This window comes from Barbatula barbatula, assembly GCF_947034865.1.
Source record: "Barbatula barbatula genome assembly, chromosome: 8".
Taxonomy (NCBI): domain Eukaryota; kingdom Metazoa; phylum Chordata; class Actinopteri; order Cypriniformes; family Nemacheilidae; genus Barbatula; species Barbatula barbatula.
Genome location: NC_136771.1, coordinates 4,611,023 through 4,629,578, shown reverse-complemented (window position 1 = coordinate 4,629,578; position 18,556 = coordinate 4,611,023). Strand labels below are relative to the sequence as shown.

Below are 18,556 nucleotides of genomic sequence, written 5' to 3'. Positions count from 1 at the left end.
ATTTACTTCTTCAGAACTCAAAAGGAGGTTGAATATCTGGTTGGATGAACTCAGTACATTGGCAGAACACGGTGACTTGCGTTAACGCTTAATGAAGCACCCAATGGTGTGTGTACAAATGAGTCACATGGCTTACTGATCGTTTTCCAAGTACTTTGATCGGTTTTGGTGAAGAACAAAATGTTTGGGCAATATTACTATGAAATTGTGTCAGGCACAAAAATAGTTATTGAGATAAACTACACCTGTGTAACTGCAAAGTCTGTTCTCCCTCTGACTCAAAACAAAATTACATGTCGGTCTCTAATTAGATGCATATGTAAAGTGTCCAAATATATTTTCCAGGTATGTATTTGCATGTGTACTCTTGCAGTTTTACTTTTGGTTGAACAATATACTAATCCAATATTTTTGTCTCCTTTCCTCTCCTTTATTTTCTGTTTTTCCTTCTATCTGTCCATCAGGGCATCTACAGTTGCATCCACGGTGTTCAGATTGAGGAGAACAAATCTGCACTTGACTCACCATCAGCCACTATGAACATGAACATGAACAACACCCACTCCAACATTCTCCGTCTGTTGCGTACTGCTAAGAATATGACCTCTGTTCCCGGGGTTAACGGTTCACCCCTCAGCGCGCTAGACTACAGCCATCGCGAGTCAGCCGTTTATGACATAAGCGAACATCGCCGTAGCCTAGCAGGCCACTCCGACTGCAAGCCTCCACCTTACCTGCCAGAGGACAACATGTTCAGCGATTACGTTAGCGAGGTGGAGAGGACTTTTGGAAACTTGCACCTGAAGGACAGCAACCTGTACCAGGATCATTACCTACATCACCATGGGGGCACGGGATCCGAACTGGCTCTTGGTATGTCGGGTCCCCTGCCTAACCGACCTCGTAGTTTAGGGAGTGCCAGTTCATTGGAGGGTGGGTACGATTGTGACAGCTTAGGGGGAGGGGTAGCGCCCATTTTCACCACCCAGCCACGTCAGTCACTGACGCACCGGAACAGGGAAAAGTTTGACCTGATTGCGGGTCACCCAACCCAGTCAAGCTTCAAGTCCGGCCTGCCCGATCTGTACGGGAAGTTCTCCTTCAAGGGTGGGGCATCCAGTTCAGGGTTCATTCCCGGACACGACAGGTACTGCGGGGGAGGTGGGGTGGGATCGGGAGGGGACGACGGAAACATTCGTTCTGACGTGTCTGATATTTCCACTCACACCGTCACCTACGGCAACCTTGAAGGGCATGGCAAGCGGCGCAAGCAGTACAGGGATAGTCTGAAAAAGAGGCCAGCTTCTGCCAAGTCCCGTCGTGAGCAGGATGAGATCGAGCTTGGCTTCAGGAGACGCCCCCACCACACTATCCATCATCATCACCACCACCCAGCAACCCAAGCACACCGCTCGGCCACCCCGCCTGTGGAGCGCAAGAGCCAGAGAAGTGGTAACTGCACCTCTTATCTATTCAGAGACAAAGAGAATTTGAGGGACTTCTATGTGGACCAGTTTCGAGCCAAGGAAGGGACATCCCCATGGGAGCATTTGGATTTAAGCGATGTTCCAGGAATGGGTGGGGGTGGTTGTGGTGGCGTAGTTAGTAGTGGTGGTGGTGGTGGGGCAGCGTGCACTAGCTTGGTTCCCATGGATGATTTCCTGAAAGGTAAATCCAAGAAGACAGAGTGTAAGGGTGGAATGGGAGGAGGATCACCTGGGCAACAGAGCCATGCATGCTGGGAAAAGGGGATCGGAGGGGTGGGCGGCTTGGCCGGAGGGGATTGGGAGTGTCGGAATTCTCACAGTGGTGGGGTTGGCAGTGGAGGAAGCAAGCCAGTTTGCATGCATGGGGGAGGTGGGGGCTACCCAGCTGCAGGGGGAGTTGGGGCATCCGGTGCGGGAGGTGGAGGTAGCGGGCAAATTTCAAGCCGCCCCAGCTCAGCCACCTGCAAGCGATGTGATTCGTGCAAGAAACCGGGCAACTTGTATGACATCAGTGAGGACAACCACCTCCTCATGGATCAGATCGGGGGCAAACATGCTCTGGAGAGTGCAAAGGGAGGGGGAGGCACAGGGGCCCAGACCCAGGTACAGAGGCGGAAATTCGGCCCGGGCGGTAAGGTTTTGCGCAGGCAGCATTCTTATGACACATTTGTAGATCTGCAGAAGGAAGGGGCAGGCAGGATGGGTGGGTTTGGAGGTGGCGGTGGAGCTTCAATGCTCCCACCACCCCGAAGCGTGAGCCTAAAAGACAAAGACCGCTACATGGAGGGCACAAGCCCCTACGCCCAGATGTTTGAGCAGTATGCAGGAGGGGATCAGGAGACAGGCTATTTTGGTGCAGGGGACAGAGGAAAGGGTGGGGGGTCGTCATTTAGCTTATTCCGTGGGGGTGAAGGTGGGTTGCATCGTCGCTCTGTGGGTGAGAAAGACATGAGGGACAGGGATAGAGGCATGATGGGAGGAGGTGTGGGCGGTACCCGAGGGGTCGGGACTTACTCCTTGTCTAAATCTCTCTACCCAGATAAGGTGAACCAGAACCCATTCATCCCAACCTTCGGCGACGACCAGTGTCTATTACACGGTGCCAAATCATACTACGTCAAAAAGCAGCAGGCGCAGCCGCAGCAGCAACAGACGCCACAGCAGCAGCAGCTCCTCAACAACACTCGGGCTGATTTCCGGGGCTCCATGGGTGTGACTTCCTATTTGCCTGCCTCTGCCACTTCCGGGGTCTTGTCCAACGTGACCCCTCGGTTTCCCAAGGAGCTTTGCCTGGGCGGGCCTCTTGGTAATCACCACAGTGGAGGACCTAGCAACAACAAGCTGCTGTCAGCCAGGGATGGGTTAGGAATGGGACAAGGACAGAGACCGTTTAATGGTTCGAGCAACGGACACGTTTACGAGAAGCTTTCCAGTATAGAGTCGGATGTGTGAAGGGGAGAGTCCGACGTGGATAGATACAGGAAAAACGCCGACAGACATGACTAGAGAGAAACATGAAAGGGCAGTGTGTAATTAGTACCTTCATGCTTAAAAAGAAGAGGAAACTGTGTGAAAGGGACTGACTCATGCTTTAATGAAGTGGATGATGCGCTGTCAAGCGTACATATGTAAATAGAGAGATGGGACCTGCCCACTGTTGAAATTGTGAGATTAGGGGGAAAAAACCTCAGTTTTATTCTCTCATTTCTTTTTGTATATCCCACTATCGACAGAAAACAGTGGCCAATCCAGCTTAAAGATGAGGACAACTGCGTATTATTCTTTGTACAATCGTGGATGGAAACCAATTACTGTTTTTAAACAACAGGGTAAATTTACAATAACTGTATTGATAATGTTCTTGATAATAATATTATTCTATATTATTACAATGTTTATGATGTTCCATTTGGGCTTGGTTTATGGGTGTTTTATGCTGTTGCATATTTGTACTGTAGTTTCAGTTCTTAGTTAACAAACCACTTTGCAGAAGGCTTATTTGATTCCTTAATTGAGCTTTTTTGATCGTCAATTGAGTTGTAGACGAACTTGGAATCCACAAAGGTTCTTTATTATTAATTATTCAAGTTTATTTTGCCAGTATGGAGTGCTGTAAAATGTGTGTACAAGGCATGATTTGCAAAGTACTTCAGCTGTACTTGAGATATCCTTGTGAAGGAAATGTATTATTATCTCCTTGTTTTATACTTTCTCGTTTGTCAGAACAATATGGGTTTGATACGCAGCACATTACGTGCCTTACCAAGTCTTACAGGATACCAGATTTACAGGTCGTATCGCCATGGTAACTTTCTGGTCACTGCACACGGATTTGTCATTGGGTGATTCATATTATTCTGGAACTGTCCTTTTAATCATATAAGCACTGATATCTTACATCAATTAAATGTACGCTAGTCTGAACGCATTCAAATTAATCTAGAGGACCACGTTCTAAAGATAACGAATGAAATTATCGTTCAGATAATAATAGGAACATAATTCAGGTTTTGCACAACAGAGTCGAGATGTTAGGTGTTACTCATATTATGTCACCAAAAAACGATAATTTAGTTGTTCTCCATCTCGAAACACGTCTTTTATTAAGCAGAAGAATGAAACCTGTCATGGGATTGTTTCCTTTCCGAATGCAGTTTTGCAGGGTTGTGCAAGATTTAATGGAACGCTTGCATTTTTCTGTATATATTTAGTTTTTTCACTTTGTACACTGAATAGATAAAAATAATTTAACTTTACAGGTTTATGTTTCACTACATAGATTAGATCTTAGGAATTAGGTTTAAAATTCAACTCTGTTCCAAAAAAATCAACGTCCAATTTTCAATTTCAATACCCACTTGTAAGAACAGAGATATTTCTCAGGAATTTTGGTTGGGCACACGCAAAAAAAACATATCATAGAACTAAATTGTCTAATTACATGATTCAATAAATCTACAAACTCATTTATTTGGATAACCGTGGGCCATAGAAGTGAACATTTTCCCAAATCTTTTCAAAACTGTGCAGTGCTGTCCGAGCTCTCGTCGAACTTTTGGCCCACAGCTCCAATCAAATCCATTACTTGAATAACAATCGCAGATTTTGTTCATACATTTTCTTTGTGTACGAACTGTTAGCTGAACAGATCTTCACGTTAAGCACAAGATTTATAATATTTGGTTTATAATTGATGTATCGCTATCGATTTGTGGATTTTTATCTTAGCTTTTTGCCACTTTCTTTTCTCGACTCGGTTGTCTTTGTGTGAAAGTTTGTGTTTGAAGAAGAGCCTGCATGTCTTTTACTTAATTATTGCCATATCTTTAGCGTTTCATACATTTATGTCGATTTAGATATCATGCTTGCTCTGTTGATGAACTGTGCGTCACACAGGATCGGGATGATAACAGTAGCTGTGATTTTAACGAAATGACAAGATGTTTGAATATGGATATGACAAGGCAAAACCTACTTCAGGAATTGCTTGATGTTATCAGGCAAACCAAAAATGTGGGTGATTATAGGAACATTGCCATTGTTTGAAAATCATTTTTAAAGATTATTGTTGAATCCATGTAGAGCTTATTTTTAAGTTGACAAGAATTTTACATTTTTCTTCGCATGGTACCATGCTTTTAAAAATACCCTTTTTAACTTTAACTTGCTTTTCTTTTGTAAATCTTTAACAATGCATTTTCTTTCCATCACAGGAGAGTCAGACAGTTTTAGGTAGTACTTCTTTTTGTGCGTGTGAGTGTCAGAGACGGTTGCCTTTGCTCTTCCAGAAAAGCTTTCCTGTTTTATATTACGTTTAATCTAAATTCACACTTTAAAGATGTGGCCTTGTTATAGCGTGCTCATATAATTTGATAAATAACAGTTCAAACAATTTGCAGCAAAAGATACAAGAGGAGGTTGAAAGGGAACGAAAGTAGCTAATGTTTCTTCAATGTTTTATTAATTCTTGTTTTATCTTTTTCTTAATGAACGGTAGAATAAGACTGCTGTTTCTTACAGTTTTATTTGCTTATCATTTTAGCCCTCATGTACCCTCCTCAGTATGGTAGGTCACATTTGATTGTACGTGTATCTGAATTCATATGCTTGATTACCTCTGCTGTGAGTTGGCTTGTGTGCGCAGGTGTTTGTGTGTGTGCACATTTATCTGTGCACGTGTGTGTGTGTGCGAAATGGAAACAGAGCACAGTGCAATGGGTATCTATTGTTACGTCTGCTGTAAATAATGATGTCCCCTTTCCACAGACTTTTAATACATGGAGACGAATATTTAAAATATTGAAATATGAGATACATTTTTGTCTGGAGGATTTTTTATAGCCACACAGGGGAAAAGTTATTAGACCGCTGCACACGGTGCCATTCTAATAACTGAATCTGAGAAGCAGAATACGAGACGAAACCGACACCTTTGTTGTCTTAATTCTGTCTTGTGGTTTTAACCACTTGTTTTAAATGTTACTTGACGCTTCACAATTGTACAGATTCTGTAAATACGACAAATCGGTTTCTTTTTCCTGTTTTTGTATAGAGAGAGATTACATGTGTTACGACTACAATAATAATTTAACGAGACATTTCACAATACTTAAGCTATTGAGAATACAGACACGGTGTGAAAATAAGTGCTAAGATATATTCTTCTGTCTCTTTGTACAAAACGGTGTTGACTAATAACAAAATAAAAGGGAGAGATCTCAAGCCTCATAGTCCTCGTGTGTTTTTCTAAACAGATACTTTGATGTGATTATTATTAAAGTTAAGGGTCAAATTGATGGGTTTTTGTGTGCCTTTTGAGCAGATGTTACATTGTACTCGACTATTCTTGATTTGCTTAGTTTCCCTTCGTGACATAACGCAGAGGGTGGTGGAAACGTGAAGGGGAGCATCTTTGGCTGCTGGTGTTGCCGTGGTTACGTCTGGTTCACTGCATCATGAACAAATTGCTGTACTGATGTCATTGCATTGAACTGATCGCTTATTTTAATATCAATCGATCAAATCATCGTTGTTATTGATCCCAAGTGGTATGGGCTATTAATACCTAAATGGCTGTTTATTTAAAAACATTTGCAATTGAATATTTCACAAACCTACTCTTTCTATTCCTGTCTCACTCCCCCACTTTCTCTCTCTCGTTCCTTTCTTTCTCTCACGCGCTTCCCTCAAGCAGCCAATCACAGAATACATTGCAACACATGTAACTATTTCTTGACAATTAACTGTTACCTAGCAACTGGATCTTTAGAGAAAGAGGTGGAGAGAAAGAGAGAGAGATGGAAGGAAAAGATTTGTGTAGTATGCCTCTTCTTGGGTTGGGTGCTAGAAAGAATCAACATATGATACAGAAACAGGCAGTGCAGATATGAACATCCACATGCGTGTCCGTGAAAACGAGAGACGGCATTCAGAGAAGAAGAAGAGACAGAGCGCGCGCCCTCAAATCTACACGGAAGACATTGACGGCGCGAATTGTGAATTCAATCGATAAAGAACAGCAGAATATGATCAATTTGACTCGCAGGCCCTTTGTGTGTTTTACAAAGCACGCAAGAGAACAAACATTGATGGCAGAACAAGTTTTTGTGTGTAAATCGTGCGTAAATTGCAGCCTTTCAGTCAACGGCACCATTCAGGTACAAACGGTTTTACACAAGGCTACAATTTACAGAGATTGATTCCGCTTTTGTTTTATGAATAATGCACAATAGGTACTTTCACACGCAAACATACTCACGTACTGCAAACTTGAAGTCTGTTGATCTCGATGATGATGAAACCAGCGGCCCCAGACTTTCTCTACGGCTAAACTCGCACAACACCGCCACCGTGTGGCCGGACCTACGTAACACCCCAGAGACGTTTACGGGCGTTTGCATCTCAATGAAAAGAATTGTGTATTTTTGGTCAGCTCTTTAAAAAGTCACCATTGTCATCCTTTTGATACGTAAGGAGCAGATTGCATACTGTGTTAAGAAAAACGTGTAATCATGTGTTTTGAAGAGATTCTTATGAGCATTTTTTAAAGGTAAATGTGACAATTCTGCATATTACTGCTCTTGTATTATCCTGATTGATGCTTCTATTTTATATTATTTGACGTTAAATTGATATAATCGGTAAAATAATTTAGTGAGCAATTCAGTACACTCCCCTATTAGCTGTAATATTCGAGTTTGCCTGGTCTCTGTACATTTGTGCAAAACCTGATGATCCATGTCATCCCAGCATGATCTGAGAATGTTGCAAATAACATTTTGTGTGCTTTAATGAGAGCTGATATCTTTGGTCACATATATGATACAAATAGTCTTATAAATAGTGTATAATTTAAAAATTTCAAATTTTCTTTATTTGTTCACTTATTTATTCAAAATCCTTTATCCCTTTGAGGATTCAAGTACATTTGAAACTCTGATTTGCAACTTGGCACTCACCGTGTAATATGCAATATTAAAAACTGAACATGGTTAAACATTTGAGTAAAAAAAACAAAAATTATACAAAATATTCAATTTTGACATAATCAAGTTTATTCGCCACATATGTTTTCTGCCACAAACATGAATCATTTTCTAACAGGAAGCATTCGATTTAAGATTCAACACTGAACAACTTTTTCAGATTCTTGCTTGTGAAGGTAGTTCCATCAGCTAAACCTTTTTTTCTCAAGCTCCTTGGAAAGTTTTCCACAATCACACCTTCACAGCCCTGCGGGTTTCTGCCAGGAAACTTTAATAGGACTTTTGAGATCTGATCTTGGACGGACAAAAGATGAATGCATGCACGTAGTCGATAAATGGTAGGAGGCCTACATGGATTACAAATGTGTTTTTCTTGCATGCCTAAATTCAATGTTCAAAAAACTGAATTTTACAACATTTCTGTTATATTTTATAGATTTTCATTGTACATTTTCCACATATATTTTTATCTTAAAGTATTTAAAGTACTTTTAAAATACGGTCAGAAACTTAACATTACATAAAAAGACCACAAATTAACAAGAAGAACGGGGAAAACAATTTCTTATATATCCCAATATCCTGTAACTGTACAGCGAAAACATTTAATTTTACAGTATATTTCTGTCTCCAGCTAACAGAAAACTTGTTTTTGCGGAATTTGATTTACGGATTTTTGTACAATGTTCTCTTTAGTATAATGCAGTGATTTCCAACCGGGGAAGGCCTAAGTGCACACAAGAGGGTACTTGGTAAAAAAGCATTATGGATTTAAATAGCATAACACTGTCTTAAAGTACTGTTTAAAAATGGTAATAAGATATTAGAAGAAGAGTATTCTTGTATACTTTTTTAGTTTGGCAGTTAATGAAAGACTGAAAAATGTGCAAAGCTTTAAGCATTTGTGTACATAACAGTCAAAGCAGAATACTTAGATATGTGACTTTTAAACACGATATCAATATTATACTGTGCAATGATAATCCAGAATAACATCCCATTATATAAAATTAATATCTGTTCATAATCTTTTTCTATTTTTCTTAATGCACTGCAAAAATGTTCACCTTCAAATAAAAAAAATAGTTTAAAAGATGTCTTACATTTTTAAGTTTAATCCAACTGGCTTTACAAGTGACTTGAATTAAATATGATGTTTAAAATCTAGTTGCATAACAAGTTGTGTATGACTAAAATAAAATTTAAACTGGTTAAACTAGATGTAAAAGTTTGTTCAGTAGGATTTAAACAAGCCAGTTTGATTTAACTCAAAAACAAAGCAGCCTTTTAACCAAAATGTTATTTTTTACAGTATGCCTTAATTTTTTGTCTTCTCGCATTGTTTTTCTACCTCTCACTTTCACTTGCCTTCACCTTTTGGTTTTCTTTGTTCACTCTCACTCGCCTAACACGCACCACCCTCTTAACAGGCCGAAGGACTCGAACCTTGTACCGCCGCCGATACTTTGTATGGCTTTGCCCCGCCCCTTTCACACTCTGAGGAGGCTTTTTGTCATCTTCTCCATCCTCCCCTTCCTCGCGGTAACCTTGATGATGGAGGAAGGGTTCCAGGGTTGCTAGGCGATTGTTAAGGTCTGTGATTCGCTTCTGTAAATGGGAGACTTCTCTGAAGAGATCATTTAGGGACTCCGAAAGAGGACGAACCCTGTGGAGAATCACAAAGCGTGTTAGAGAGAAAGAGTGATACAATTTTCGTTCTCCATTTCTTTGTAATTGAACTGCAATAAACAAAAGTCAATACTTAGCACCAAGCTGAAACTATAATTTCGTGTAAGGCCACTCAGCCTGTGTCGTCGACATTACAAAGAGAAAAATCAATGAGGTCTCCAAAAAGAGGTTTGTATTTTTCAACCTGCGGTTCACCAGAATTGGGTTTCCGAGAACACAATGGACATAGTCAAATATGACACCACTGAACCTCTGTTCCTCCCAGCCAAGAGCTGCCTCACAAAATCTAGAAAGGTCACCCAAATATTGCTTCCAGGTGTGTTAAAACGAGTTCTTTTTGTACTACGTTGCGACGACTGCACAGTCCTGCTGCTTCGCGATCAACAACACAAATGAAAAGGCCGTTTTCATAAGAGCGCCAACACTCGGCTGCTCATCTGGAGTCTTTTCACAGACGCACTGAAACTCTCCTTCCTGGCATCTGCCTTACATTCCCTCAAGCGCATCCAAACTCCTGCCACTCACACTTTTTTAAAACACATTTCAATCTGAAAGGATTTCTGTATGCGTACTGTGCTGCAGCTAACGTCTGCAATAAAACACTCATCTCAAAACTTCAGGTGTTCCTTTAAAGCATGACTTGCATATGGGAACATCTCTCCTTGAATTCCTCAAAGGTGTGATTTATGTGTTTTCATTCTTCATTCTTTAAATGGGGAGGAAAATTCGCCTCACATGATGTCAACAAAACAATATCTAGTCAATAGAAAAGTAAGTATGCTTCTAGTTCATTCACATATATTTTTAAGGATACAGCACGTCACGTAGTCTTATATTAATGTACTAGTAGTATACTTTTAGGTGTACTATGTTAATAGTGCTTGCGACCAAATTTAAGTCCTAAATTTAAATATTAAGTGCAATAGTAGTAATCTAGTTCATACTTGTATTGCAACTTCACTGCCACTTATATGTATGCTTAGTTTATTACTTCTTTATTTGTAGCACATTTTTTAGTTTATGTGTGTACACTTTGAAGTATACTCTCCGTAATGTATTACTTTTACTTGTATTTTACATACTACAAGCTTCGTTTTCTATAAGTGAACTTAACATCATACTTACATAACATACTTAATTCATCAATTATTTAAATTATATATTATATTGTTTATTTAGAAAATTGAACATGTAATTAGATTGATAAGGCGGATAGACAGTATGTTAAACACTACTACTAACAATAGAATACCTTATACTTTAAAGTATATATGTCCATCAAAAGAAGCAAAGGCCAGATATGCGTTTCTGTCAGAATACAGTAAGTATATTTCTAAGAAGTACATAAAAAGTCGACTGAAAGTATATTTTATTTGTTGTTTATAAGAAGAATAGCACACTTCTATAAACTTCTTTTCGTAAGGGTTGCTGCTTATATATAGGATACTTAAAAATGCTGATCTGAATTACATTATTCTATTTAACATGTCATGGCATCTTTCAGTTAGCAAGTCCCTGGGGAAACTCTCTCTAGCTCTTTCTAGTTCCAGTGCGTGTCGTGTACACACAAGACTGCTTAACTGGACACTCCAGGCTAACAAAACTCCCAAAGGGCATTGGGTTCTTTCCTATGTTCTTGTATGCAAAAACAAAATGATATAGACAGCAACTTTCAGGTACTTAAAACTTTGTAAAGCCTTGAGAGACAGAAAGGCTTTCGTGTCCAGAGTACCTTAATGAATTGTCTTTGTGATGAATTCGTGAAACTCAGTTTTGTACCTTGAGTAGTCTGGCAGAAGGTCACTGGGTTGTGAGTGTAGGAATGTCTTGATGTCTTTGAATATACGTTTACCCCAGGCGTCCAACACTCGAGTAATGCTACGGATGTTCGCCACGTTCACGTTCTCCGCTGTCGTGAGGGCAAACACAATGAGGTCGGTGTTAAACAAAACTCCTTTAAAACATGATGTGCATATCACAGAGGATTCATTTGAGTTCTACATTATATTAAGTACACTTAAAGGAGCAGTTCACCCAAATGTAAAAACTCTGTCACCATAGAAAGATATTTGGAAGAAGGCTTGTGACCAAACAGTTCCCGGCCGCCAGTAGGAACAATGAAAAGTTTGGTCAAAGGTGGTCCACAGATGTTTTCTTTCCTACATTCTTCAAAATATTTTCTTTTGTGTTCAACAAACTAAATTTATGAAGCATTTTTTCTACTATGGTCATTTTCATTTTAAATTTGGGACAAAATTTGTCCACTTATTAGTTTACAAAGTAAAGAGAACTTCTAAATGTGTGAATTTAAACAATCACAAGTTCTATACATTTTTGAATACTTAAAAATAAAGTATGTTTTCCAAATTGTGCACAATATATATGTATTATGCATACAATTTTAAATATCCAACTTGCATTTTACATTGTACAACTTTGCATTCCTCAACCCCTTAAAAGTTATATGTTTTTTTCTAAAATGATATTAGCCACCATTTAATGTGTACTTCATTTTTATTCTTGAAAATTCCACAGATTTTCCCCACCATGGTTGAGAAAATGTGAAAAGCGTGACGGATTCCACATCAACAACACAAAGAAAATCAACAGTGATAGCATTTTTCAATGACGCATTATTGTGTATTTGTTTTACCTCCCTCTCTGTAGTTCCAGTTCCCATAATCCACTTCATTGCTTATCCCAAGACAGGGAGACAAAAATGCCACGAGCACCAGCAGTAGCATCAGCATCTTAATTGCCGTCATCATGATGGTGATGATGTGGCTGAAGTGTATAGAAAGTGGGAAGAATATCAAAACATTTTACAATCTGAGAACCAATTTCGAGCGAGAGTTTCAAACCTTCACCCTGCCAATTGGTCTAGCACAAAAAAAGAGCTTTTGTTATTTTCCAAGACAAACCTCCGAAAGGGTTATATGGGTGAAGTTAACACAACTTTATATGATCACATCCATTAAGTTCCATCTATGGTTTATAATCTTCTTCATTGTCCGCTCACTCGGTTCAATACCCGAGACAATGATGCAGTGTTGGATATTTTCATTCACTTTAATGACTGAGGGGTCAGATCACAAAATGAGTTCATTCAAGGATTTAGAGAAAAGAGGCACGGGTGGATTGTCTCCTGACTGACCTAACCGATGGCGAACTCAATTAGATGATTTTAAAGAAAAAAAAACCTTTGTGTCAATCACTGAGATCTCTTAGAGGTAAGATTATCGTGAAAAGCTTAAAGAAGGTCATTGGACTAAATTTCACATTTCAGAGAGATCCAGCTGGAAAGCGAAGAGAAACTGGAGAAAAGAACGAGTGACGTGGAGAAAGCTAAAGGAGAGCAAGTTTTACATAATGTTAATCTTGGAACTCTTGGTGATTGAGTCTGTAAAGAGGCATTTCTAAGAATGACTTCATATCAAGGTTTGGAGGAGATGAAGAATCCAAAAGGTTGCTTGCTTTACCAGTTTTAAGGGGAAAGGAAAATAGTTAAAGTATTGTGCTTCACATCCAAGCTACACCGAGCCATCGCACTTCAACAAATTGAATGCGCAAATCCAATGAGAAGTTCTCATAAAACATTGAGAGATCAACTGAAGTATTATATTTAAACATAAATAAATGCAGTAATGAAACGTGAGCGTTTATTGATTATTCTTTGAATTGGTGTTTCCCTTAATACTCTACAGCTACAGCAGATAGTGTGAAAACCTGCAGAACCCACATGCCACAAACATCTGTGTGCTTTACACCAAGACGCCGTCCGTCAGAGATACTTTATCAAATTAATTTTATGAAAATATATTAATCATTTTAGTGTTTTAATATACAGTGAATTGATAGTACTTACTTTATCAAGGTAATGAAATGTTGCTTTCCTCTCAGTGTACTTGTAGTAAGTTTGTCTTTATCTGCTGCTGTCCTCCTCTCTTCTGATTTAGTTTCTCTGTCCTGTTCGATGGTTTTCTGTTTTCTTTCTGGACAAGCTGATGAGAAGACAGCCCTCCTTAAACTTGTCCTACCACAGCCTTACAACTGTAAATAGCTGATGCTCTCTCTCTTTCTCTCTCTCTCTCTCTCTCTCTCTCTCTCTCTCTCTCTCTCTCTCTCTCTCTCTCTCTCTCTCTCTCTCTCTCTCTCTCTCTCTCTCTCTCTCTCTCTCTCTCTCTCTCTCTCTCTCTCTCTCTCTCTCTCTCTCTCTCTCTCTCTCTGTCATTTTACCCCTCCCTTCACTGCTTTTTTTTCACTTTTGACTCTCTCAACCACTGTCTTTTTCTGCTGCAATTCACTTTCTCCTCATACTTTCTTATAGTGAGCTTTATTGGGAATCAATTATTTGTTCATACTGTTGACGTATAAAAACAACAAGCCAAATGGACATTTGGGGATTTAAAGAGAGAATAGGGGTGTGTTGTCCTTATCTGCACACATCTCTGTGTTGATTCTCGGGACACTTTGTGTTTTTTTATCACAACTTGTGTTATCTCCTTCATTTATTTCACAAAAACTGTGTTGCAATTACATATGTTAAGTAGCAGAACACAAACAATGTGTTAATATTATCACATTCATTTTTGTACTACTCCCCTTTAACCACATAAAAATGCCAAGAAATGTTTTTAATAATATATAACATTTTATTTTTTATATTTATTTTGTTGACTATTTGTGATTGCTAATCAACTTTTGCTCTAAAAATGTATATAAAATTTATTGCAATAGCTGTCCATCCAGAATTCGGTCAGCTTTACAGAATGTACATATTTGTGTCTATTCTTTTTGTTTCACATTATACCAAGGTCAAATATTTTTATTGGCTTATCATTGTACATTAGCATCATTATAATCTTTATTCAAGCCATCACACTTCATAACCCAGCATTTTTTCCGATGTGCGCGCTTATATGCTCCCTCTGCCATTTTGCATTCTTTCCTTGTATTCTTACAGTCACAATAACAGGTTTTCTGAGCAGTCCAGACACATGTCTCTAAGTTTTAGATTTATTTTGCAATGATAAAACTATGATAAAATAGTGGACATAAATAATAAACATGATTTTTTGGACAACTTCAAAGCGAGTTCAAAGTCATCAATCTAATTGTTCAGGATTATGACATTTATAGTCTTATTTGCCTTTGATCTGAGCTTTTGAATACTTTAATCCATAACAGTCATGCCTACAGTACATAAATCTGTGTTGCCTCTGAATGACTGAACAGAGAAAAGACGGAAGACATTATGTAAGAGGAAATAGTTTTATTCCCTGCTATCCAGATGTTATTTTTGTTGTTGTGCTTCTCTCTCACCCCGCTCTGTTATTGTGCTATGTGAGCTCGGTTTTGCCTGGCTGTGTGTAAATGTATAAGACTATATTCCTTTCCCTTTAACACTGAGGCAGCAGTCACAATGCACCTGTTTTTCATTAAACTAGGCAATCTGTCACCTCCGACTGAATTCCTTTCTTCTCTTCTCTCTCACTTTCGCCAGTCGTGCCATAAGGTTATACAAACGGAGTCTAAAAGGTTCATTATTTTAAATATGTAAAAGCAGATCTTTTTCATCTCTTTAAATGCCCAAAAAACATATATTTTATTTCCTCCCTTATCTTTTTTTATGAAAGCTTGCTGTATGGGAAATGTAGTGATGCAATCATTACATAATTCATTTTGGGAGTATTTTGACACTGTTTGTTTTGGAGCTCATCTTTATTTTCTGGTGAGATGGAAAAGATGATAATCTCCCAGAAGTGAGCCAGATTCTCTGTCGTGAACACACACACGTCTGCTTCCATCTGCTGGCCAAAGTGCAGTATTTGTATTTCAAAACGAACATTAAACATTTTACACAAGTTTAACGTATCTGTGGTCACCAACATAAGGTCTATATATGACGATGTGTACGACTGTTTATGTATGTGCTGTATATTACTTGTCCATCATTTCTACAGTTTACATTTGTTTTTAAATCAAAGCATAACTGTATTTCTGAGGCGTTGGATATGATTATACAAGCGGGTCATTGTTTAACTCAAAAGAACAGAATTAGAGAAGTGAGCTTAAGAAAGAGGAAGTTGGAGGATTGCTTGAGAAGACTATATCTCATGATGTGAGGATCCTCTGAACATCCACAGTGATGTAACTTCCTATCTTATCTGGAGAGGCTACACTTCTTTACCACTTCTTTTAACAATGCCGATGATATCTGGCCTTTCATGAGACACAGGTTAGATTATTTCATTTGAAAAGAAAGGAAGTCTGAGTTTTTCTCCTTATGATGTGCGTGCCAAAACCTGTCTTGTGTTGGATCTTCATCCTGTGGTGTTGGCGAGGAACTGAAGGTATCACCGGTCTTTATTGATTAAGGAAATTGACTTCATTTCCATTCTATATTTCTGATTTGACCCTTCAAACCACAGAAATCATGCACATGGAGGGGCATAACACCAGTTCTCTGCTCTGTCCTTCCAGCAAAAGCTAAAATCTCGATGGAGAACAGAATCAGAGTGGCACTGACGGGACAAACTCTTACCTTTAACATGTCACTGAATGTCCCTGAAAACAGCACCTATAAGAGTCTGGACTGCTACCATCAGAACAAGCAGATCAAATGGGATGAAGAGAAGATTCTCGAAAGTGGTGCGATGTTGGTGACAGAACTCAAAATGCACAACGTCTCCTTTTCTGGAAATTACAATTGCCGTTATGAAGGTCAGGAAGTGCATTGGGTGATTCTTGTACGGGGTAAGACCGCAAATCTCTAGTATTCTGCGACTTGATGACATGATTGCTCAGAAACAGAGCAAAAAAAAGATTTCTTGAAAATTAGAAAAATATATATTGTTCACACTTTCCACAGTCCGCATGTATGGTGGTAAAATTTATGTTTCATTGATATTTAAATAAATGTGAACTTTTAAAAACCTCTGAACTTGCATGACAATAACAATGACATGTGAGTTTAGTCATGTGACACGATGGACTGAAATGCTTACTGTGGCTTTTTTCAGTTTAAAAAAATCTTCCTCCTGACTCCAATCTTTTCTCTTTCCCAGATAAAGGTTATGACGAGCCAATAGTTGCAATGGGGGGCATCACCATACAGATGTGTGTCTCAGGAATTCTACTTATCTTCAGTGTGGCTGGGTCGCTTTACATATTGAAGAGCTGCAGGGTAATAACTGTTTTCTGTGAAATCTGTTTTCATTCATCTAGCTATTATATTCATCTCTTCATTGTACTTTACTTTCTTCAATGCTACGATGAATGAATTAGATAATGCACAAGTCGGAAAAGATCTTGTTAAAGGTTTATATTCAAATATGTACGCATTTGGCAGAAGCGTTTATTCAAAACCACTTACAATTAGGCATTTTAGTAGACACAAAATTCTAAAAATATAACAAATATGCATGTGTTATAAACATGTGTTTTGGAATTGCAATTGCAACTGAGCAACCCCATGTTGCACCAGACTCGACTTTCCAGAGTTGCTTTGAATGCAAAATGGTGTGAATCCAACTAGAAACATCATGATCGCTTCCTTTCACAATCAGCTCATTAAACTCTACGCAAGGACTAAATCAACATTGTGCCTTCCCCTATTGCGTCTTATTATACAACACGACTTTAGTGAATCCCAGAGCTATAAGCAACACTTTTAGACATTGCAATGTGGTATCCTATAGCCACCAATCCACAACAATGCAGTCAAGTGTAAAGTTTAGCTCTTGTTTTCCCTTTGTTGATTTAGAAACACCCTCCTATCAGAGAGAGTGACGGGGTGACGGAGCAGAGACCCGAGGATGCTGAGGATGCCGCGATGGATGAAGATGTTGCATCCGCATCAGTCTACACAGTGAGATATTAGTCTAATCCACTTTTTTATGGTCTATGTTTCCTTCATTATATTTTATCGATTTATTGTTTTTGATTATTTTTTACATACAATTTTCCAGGCACTACAACATAGAGCAAGCCCCATTTATGATAAGCTGAATACTGAAAACAAACAGGAGAAGAAATCTAAACAAAAGGTCGGTTTAATACTGGTTGAATCAGGCAATATCCCACTTCTAACAAAATATAACATTTAATAAACCCCAAATGTGTGAGAAAATCTATGAATGTTACATGATAAAGAAGAGCAAGGCCTGAACATGGTAACCAGAATACAGAAAAAATAAACAACTAACACACAATTAAACATTTATACATTTACAAATTCACATGAATGTTTTAGCAATGCAACAAATTTGGCAACATAAAATGTATAATGTTTTAATGAGTGCTAGTCTGTTAATATGGCTGAACAAAGTGTTACATTGCAATTTGTATTTACACTACTGTCTTTTGACTCAAAGTCAAATTACTTCATTATCATCCTTTTTGTCTTATTAAAACTTTTATTTTATTAATTCACACCATGCCAACTGCTCGTGTAAAAATTTTAAAAGTGCTTTGACAACAGCAAAAAAAAGCTTTATAAGAGGCTTTACATGTTGAAATATGTTTATGTGGCTAATGTAAACCTGTTTAAATGTTTTAATCTTGCAGAATATTTTGACTTTGGTCAATTTCTCTTCATTTTATTGTCTTTCAGAAATGCAGACCTCAAGAAGACGACAAACATGATTCTGTCTATGAAAATTTGTGAATGTTTTTTTTTTAATATCTGTTGTTTCTTTGTTCCAAATAAAATATTTTCCATGATTTCGATTTATGTATCAACGTGTCGTGTTTTCTTGAATCAGCTCGCACTGATTCTTGCATAGTGTTTTTATGAAGCCCGTAAAAACACGCCCTTTTTGGCATATAAACCAATCGATTTATAGCTCAGCTCGCATCCAATGAAACCAGTCGTGAATGTACTTCCTGCTTCTT

General features: G+C 38.6%; 3 protein-coding genes across 6 annotated transcripts in view; 2 read left to right on the top strand and 1 right to left on the bottom strand.

The window, feature by feature from the left end:
• The window catches only part of grin2bb (glutamate receptor, ionotropic, N-methyl D-aspartate 2B-b), a gene marked incomplete at both ends in the record, with an annotated part of 66,998 nt that extends 64,059 nt beyond the window's left edge, over nucleotides 1–2,939 (top strand). The window contains one exon of the mRNA XM_079461622.1: nucleotides 465–2,939. Coding sequence (XP_079317748.1) covers nucleotides 465–2,939 — 2,475 coding nt within the window. The remainder of the gene's footprint in view (nucleotides 1–464) is intronic.
• A 5,081-nt stretch (nucleotides 2,940–8,020) lies between these two features.
• On the bottom strand, nucleotides 8,021–16,250 carry LOC306897563 (uncharacterized protein). Of its 2 annotated transcripts, none has more exons than XM_079462400.1 (4): nucleotides 13,527–13,685; nucleotides 12,315–12,445; nucleotides 11,441–11,570; nucleotides 8,021–9,638 (listed from the first exon to the last, which is right to left on the bottom strand). In XM_079462400.1, exons 2-4 carry the CDS (start codon nucleotides 12,427–12,429, stop codon nucleotides 9,320–9,322), a joined length of 564 nt encoding a protein of 187 aa, XP_079318526.1. In that variant the 5' UTR covers nucleotides 12,430–12,445; nucleotides 13,527–13,685; the 3' UTR covers nucleotides 8,021–9,319. The 2 variants fall into 2 exon arrangements, with proteins under 2 accessions (XP_079318526.1, XP_079318527.1); XM_079462401.1 differs by lacking the exon at nucleotides 13,527–13,685 and adding an exon at nucleotides 16,206–16,250 and having other exon boundaries at nucleotides 8,027–9,638.
• nfam1 (NFAT activating protein with ITAM motif 1) lies at nucleotides 15,800–18,391 on the top strand. Of its 3 annotated transcripts, none has more exons than XM_079462398.1 (6): nucleotides 15,800–16,014; nucleotides 16,145–16,417; nucleotides 16,729–16,847; nucleotides 17,427–17,531; nucleotides 17,632–17,709; nucleotides 18,276–18,391. In XM_079462398.1, the coding sequence occupies exons 1-6, from the start codon at nucleotides 15,948–15,950 to the stop codon at nucleotides 18,327–18,329; spliced, it is 696 nt and encodes a 231-aa protein (XP_079318524.1). In that variant the 5' UTR covers nucleotides 15,800–15,947; the 3' UTR covers nucleotides 18,330–18,391. The 3 variants fall into 3 exon arrangements, with proteins under 3 accessions (XP_079318524.1, XP_079318525.1, XP_079318523.1); XM_079462399.1 differs by having other exon boundaries at nucleotides 16,093–16,417; XM_079462397.1 differs by lacking the exon at nucleotides 18,276–18,391 and having other exon boundaries at nucleotides 17,632–17,897.
• Nucleotides 18,392–18,556: the final 165 nt, after the last annotated feature.

Bases quoted from the DNA above. Each gene is read 5' to 3' on its own strand.
- nfam1 (XM_079462397.1), top strand. From the start codon at position 15,948: ATGATGTGCGTGCCAAAACCTGTCTTGTGTTGGATCTTCATCCTGTGG. The intron at 16,418-16,728 runs GTAAGACCGCAA...TCTCTTTCCCAG, and splicing joins TTGGGTGATTCTTGTACGGG to ATAAAGGTTATGACGAGCCA. The intron at 16,848-17,426 runs GTAATAACTGTT...TTGTTGATTTAG, and splicing joins ACATATTGAAGAGCTGCAGG to AAACACCCTCCTATCAGAGA.
- LOC306897563 (XM_079462401.1), bottom strand. From the start codon at position 12,429: ATGATGACGGCAATTAAGATGCTGATGCTACTGCTGGTGCTCGTGGCA. The intron at 11,571-12,314 runs GTAAAACAAATA...CCCTCACGACAG, and splicing joins CTGGAACTACAGAGAGGGAG to CGGAGAACGTGAACGTGGCG. The intron at 9,639-11,440 runs GTACAAAACTGA...GATTCTCCACAG, and splicing joins CTTCTGCCAGACTACTCAAG to GGTTCGTCCTCTTTCGGAGT.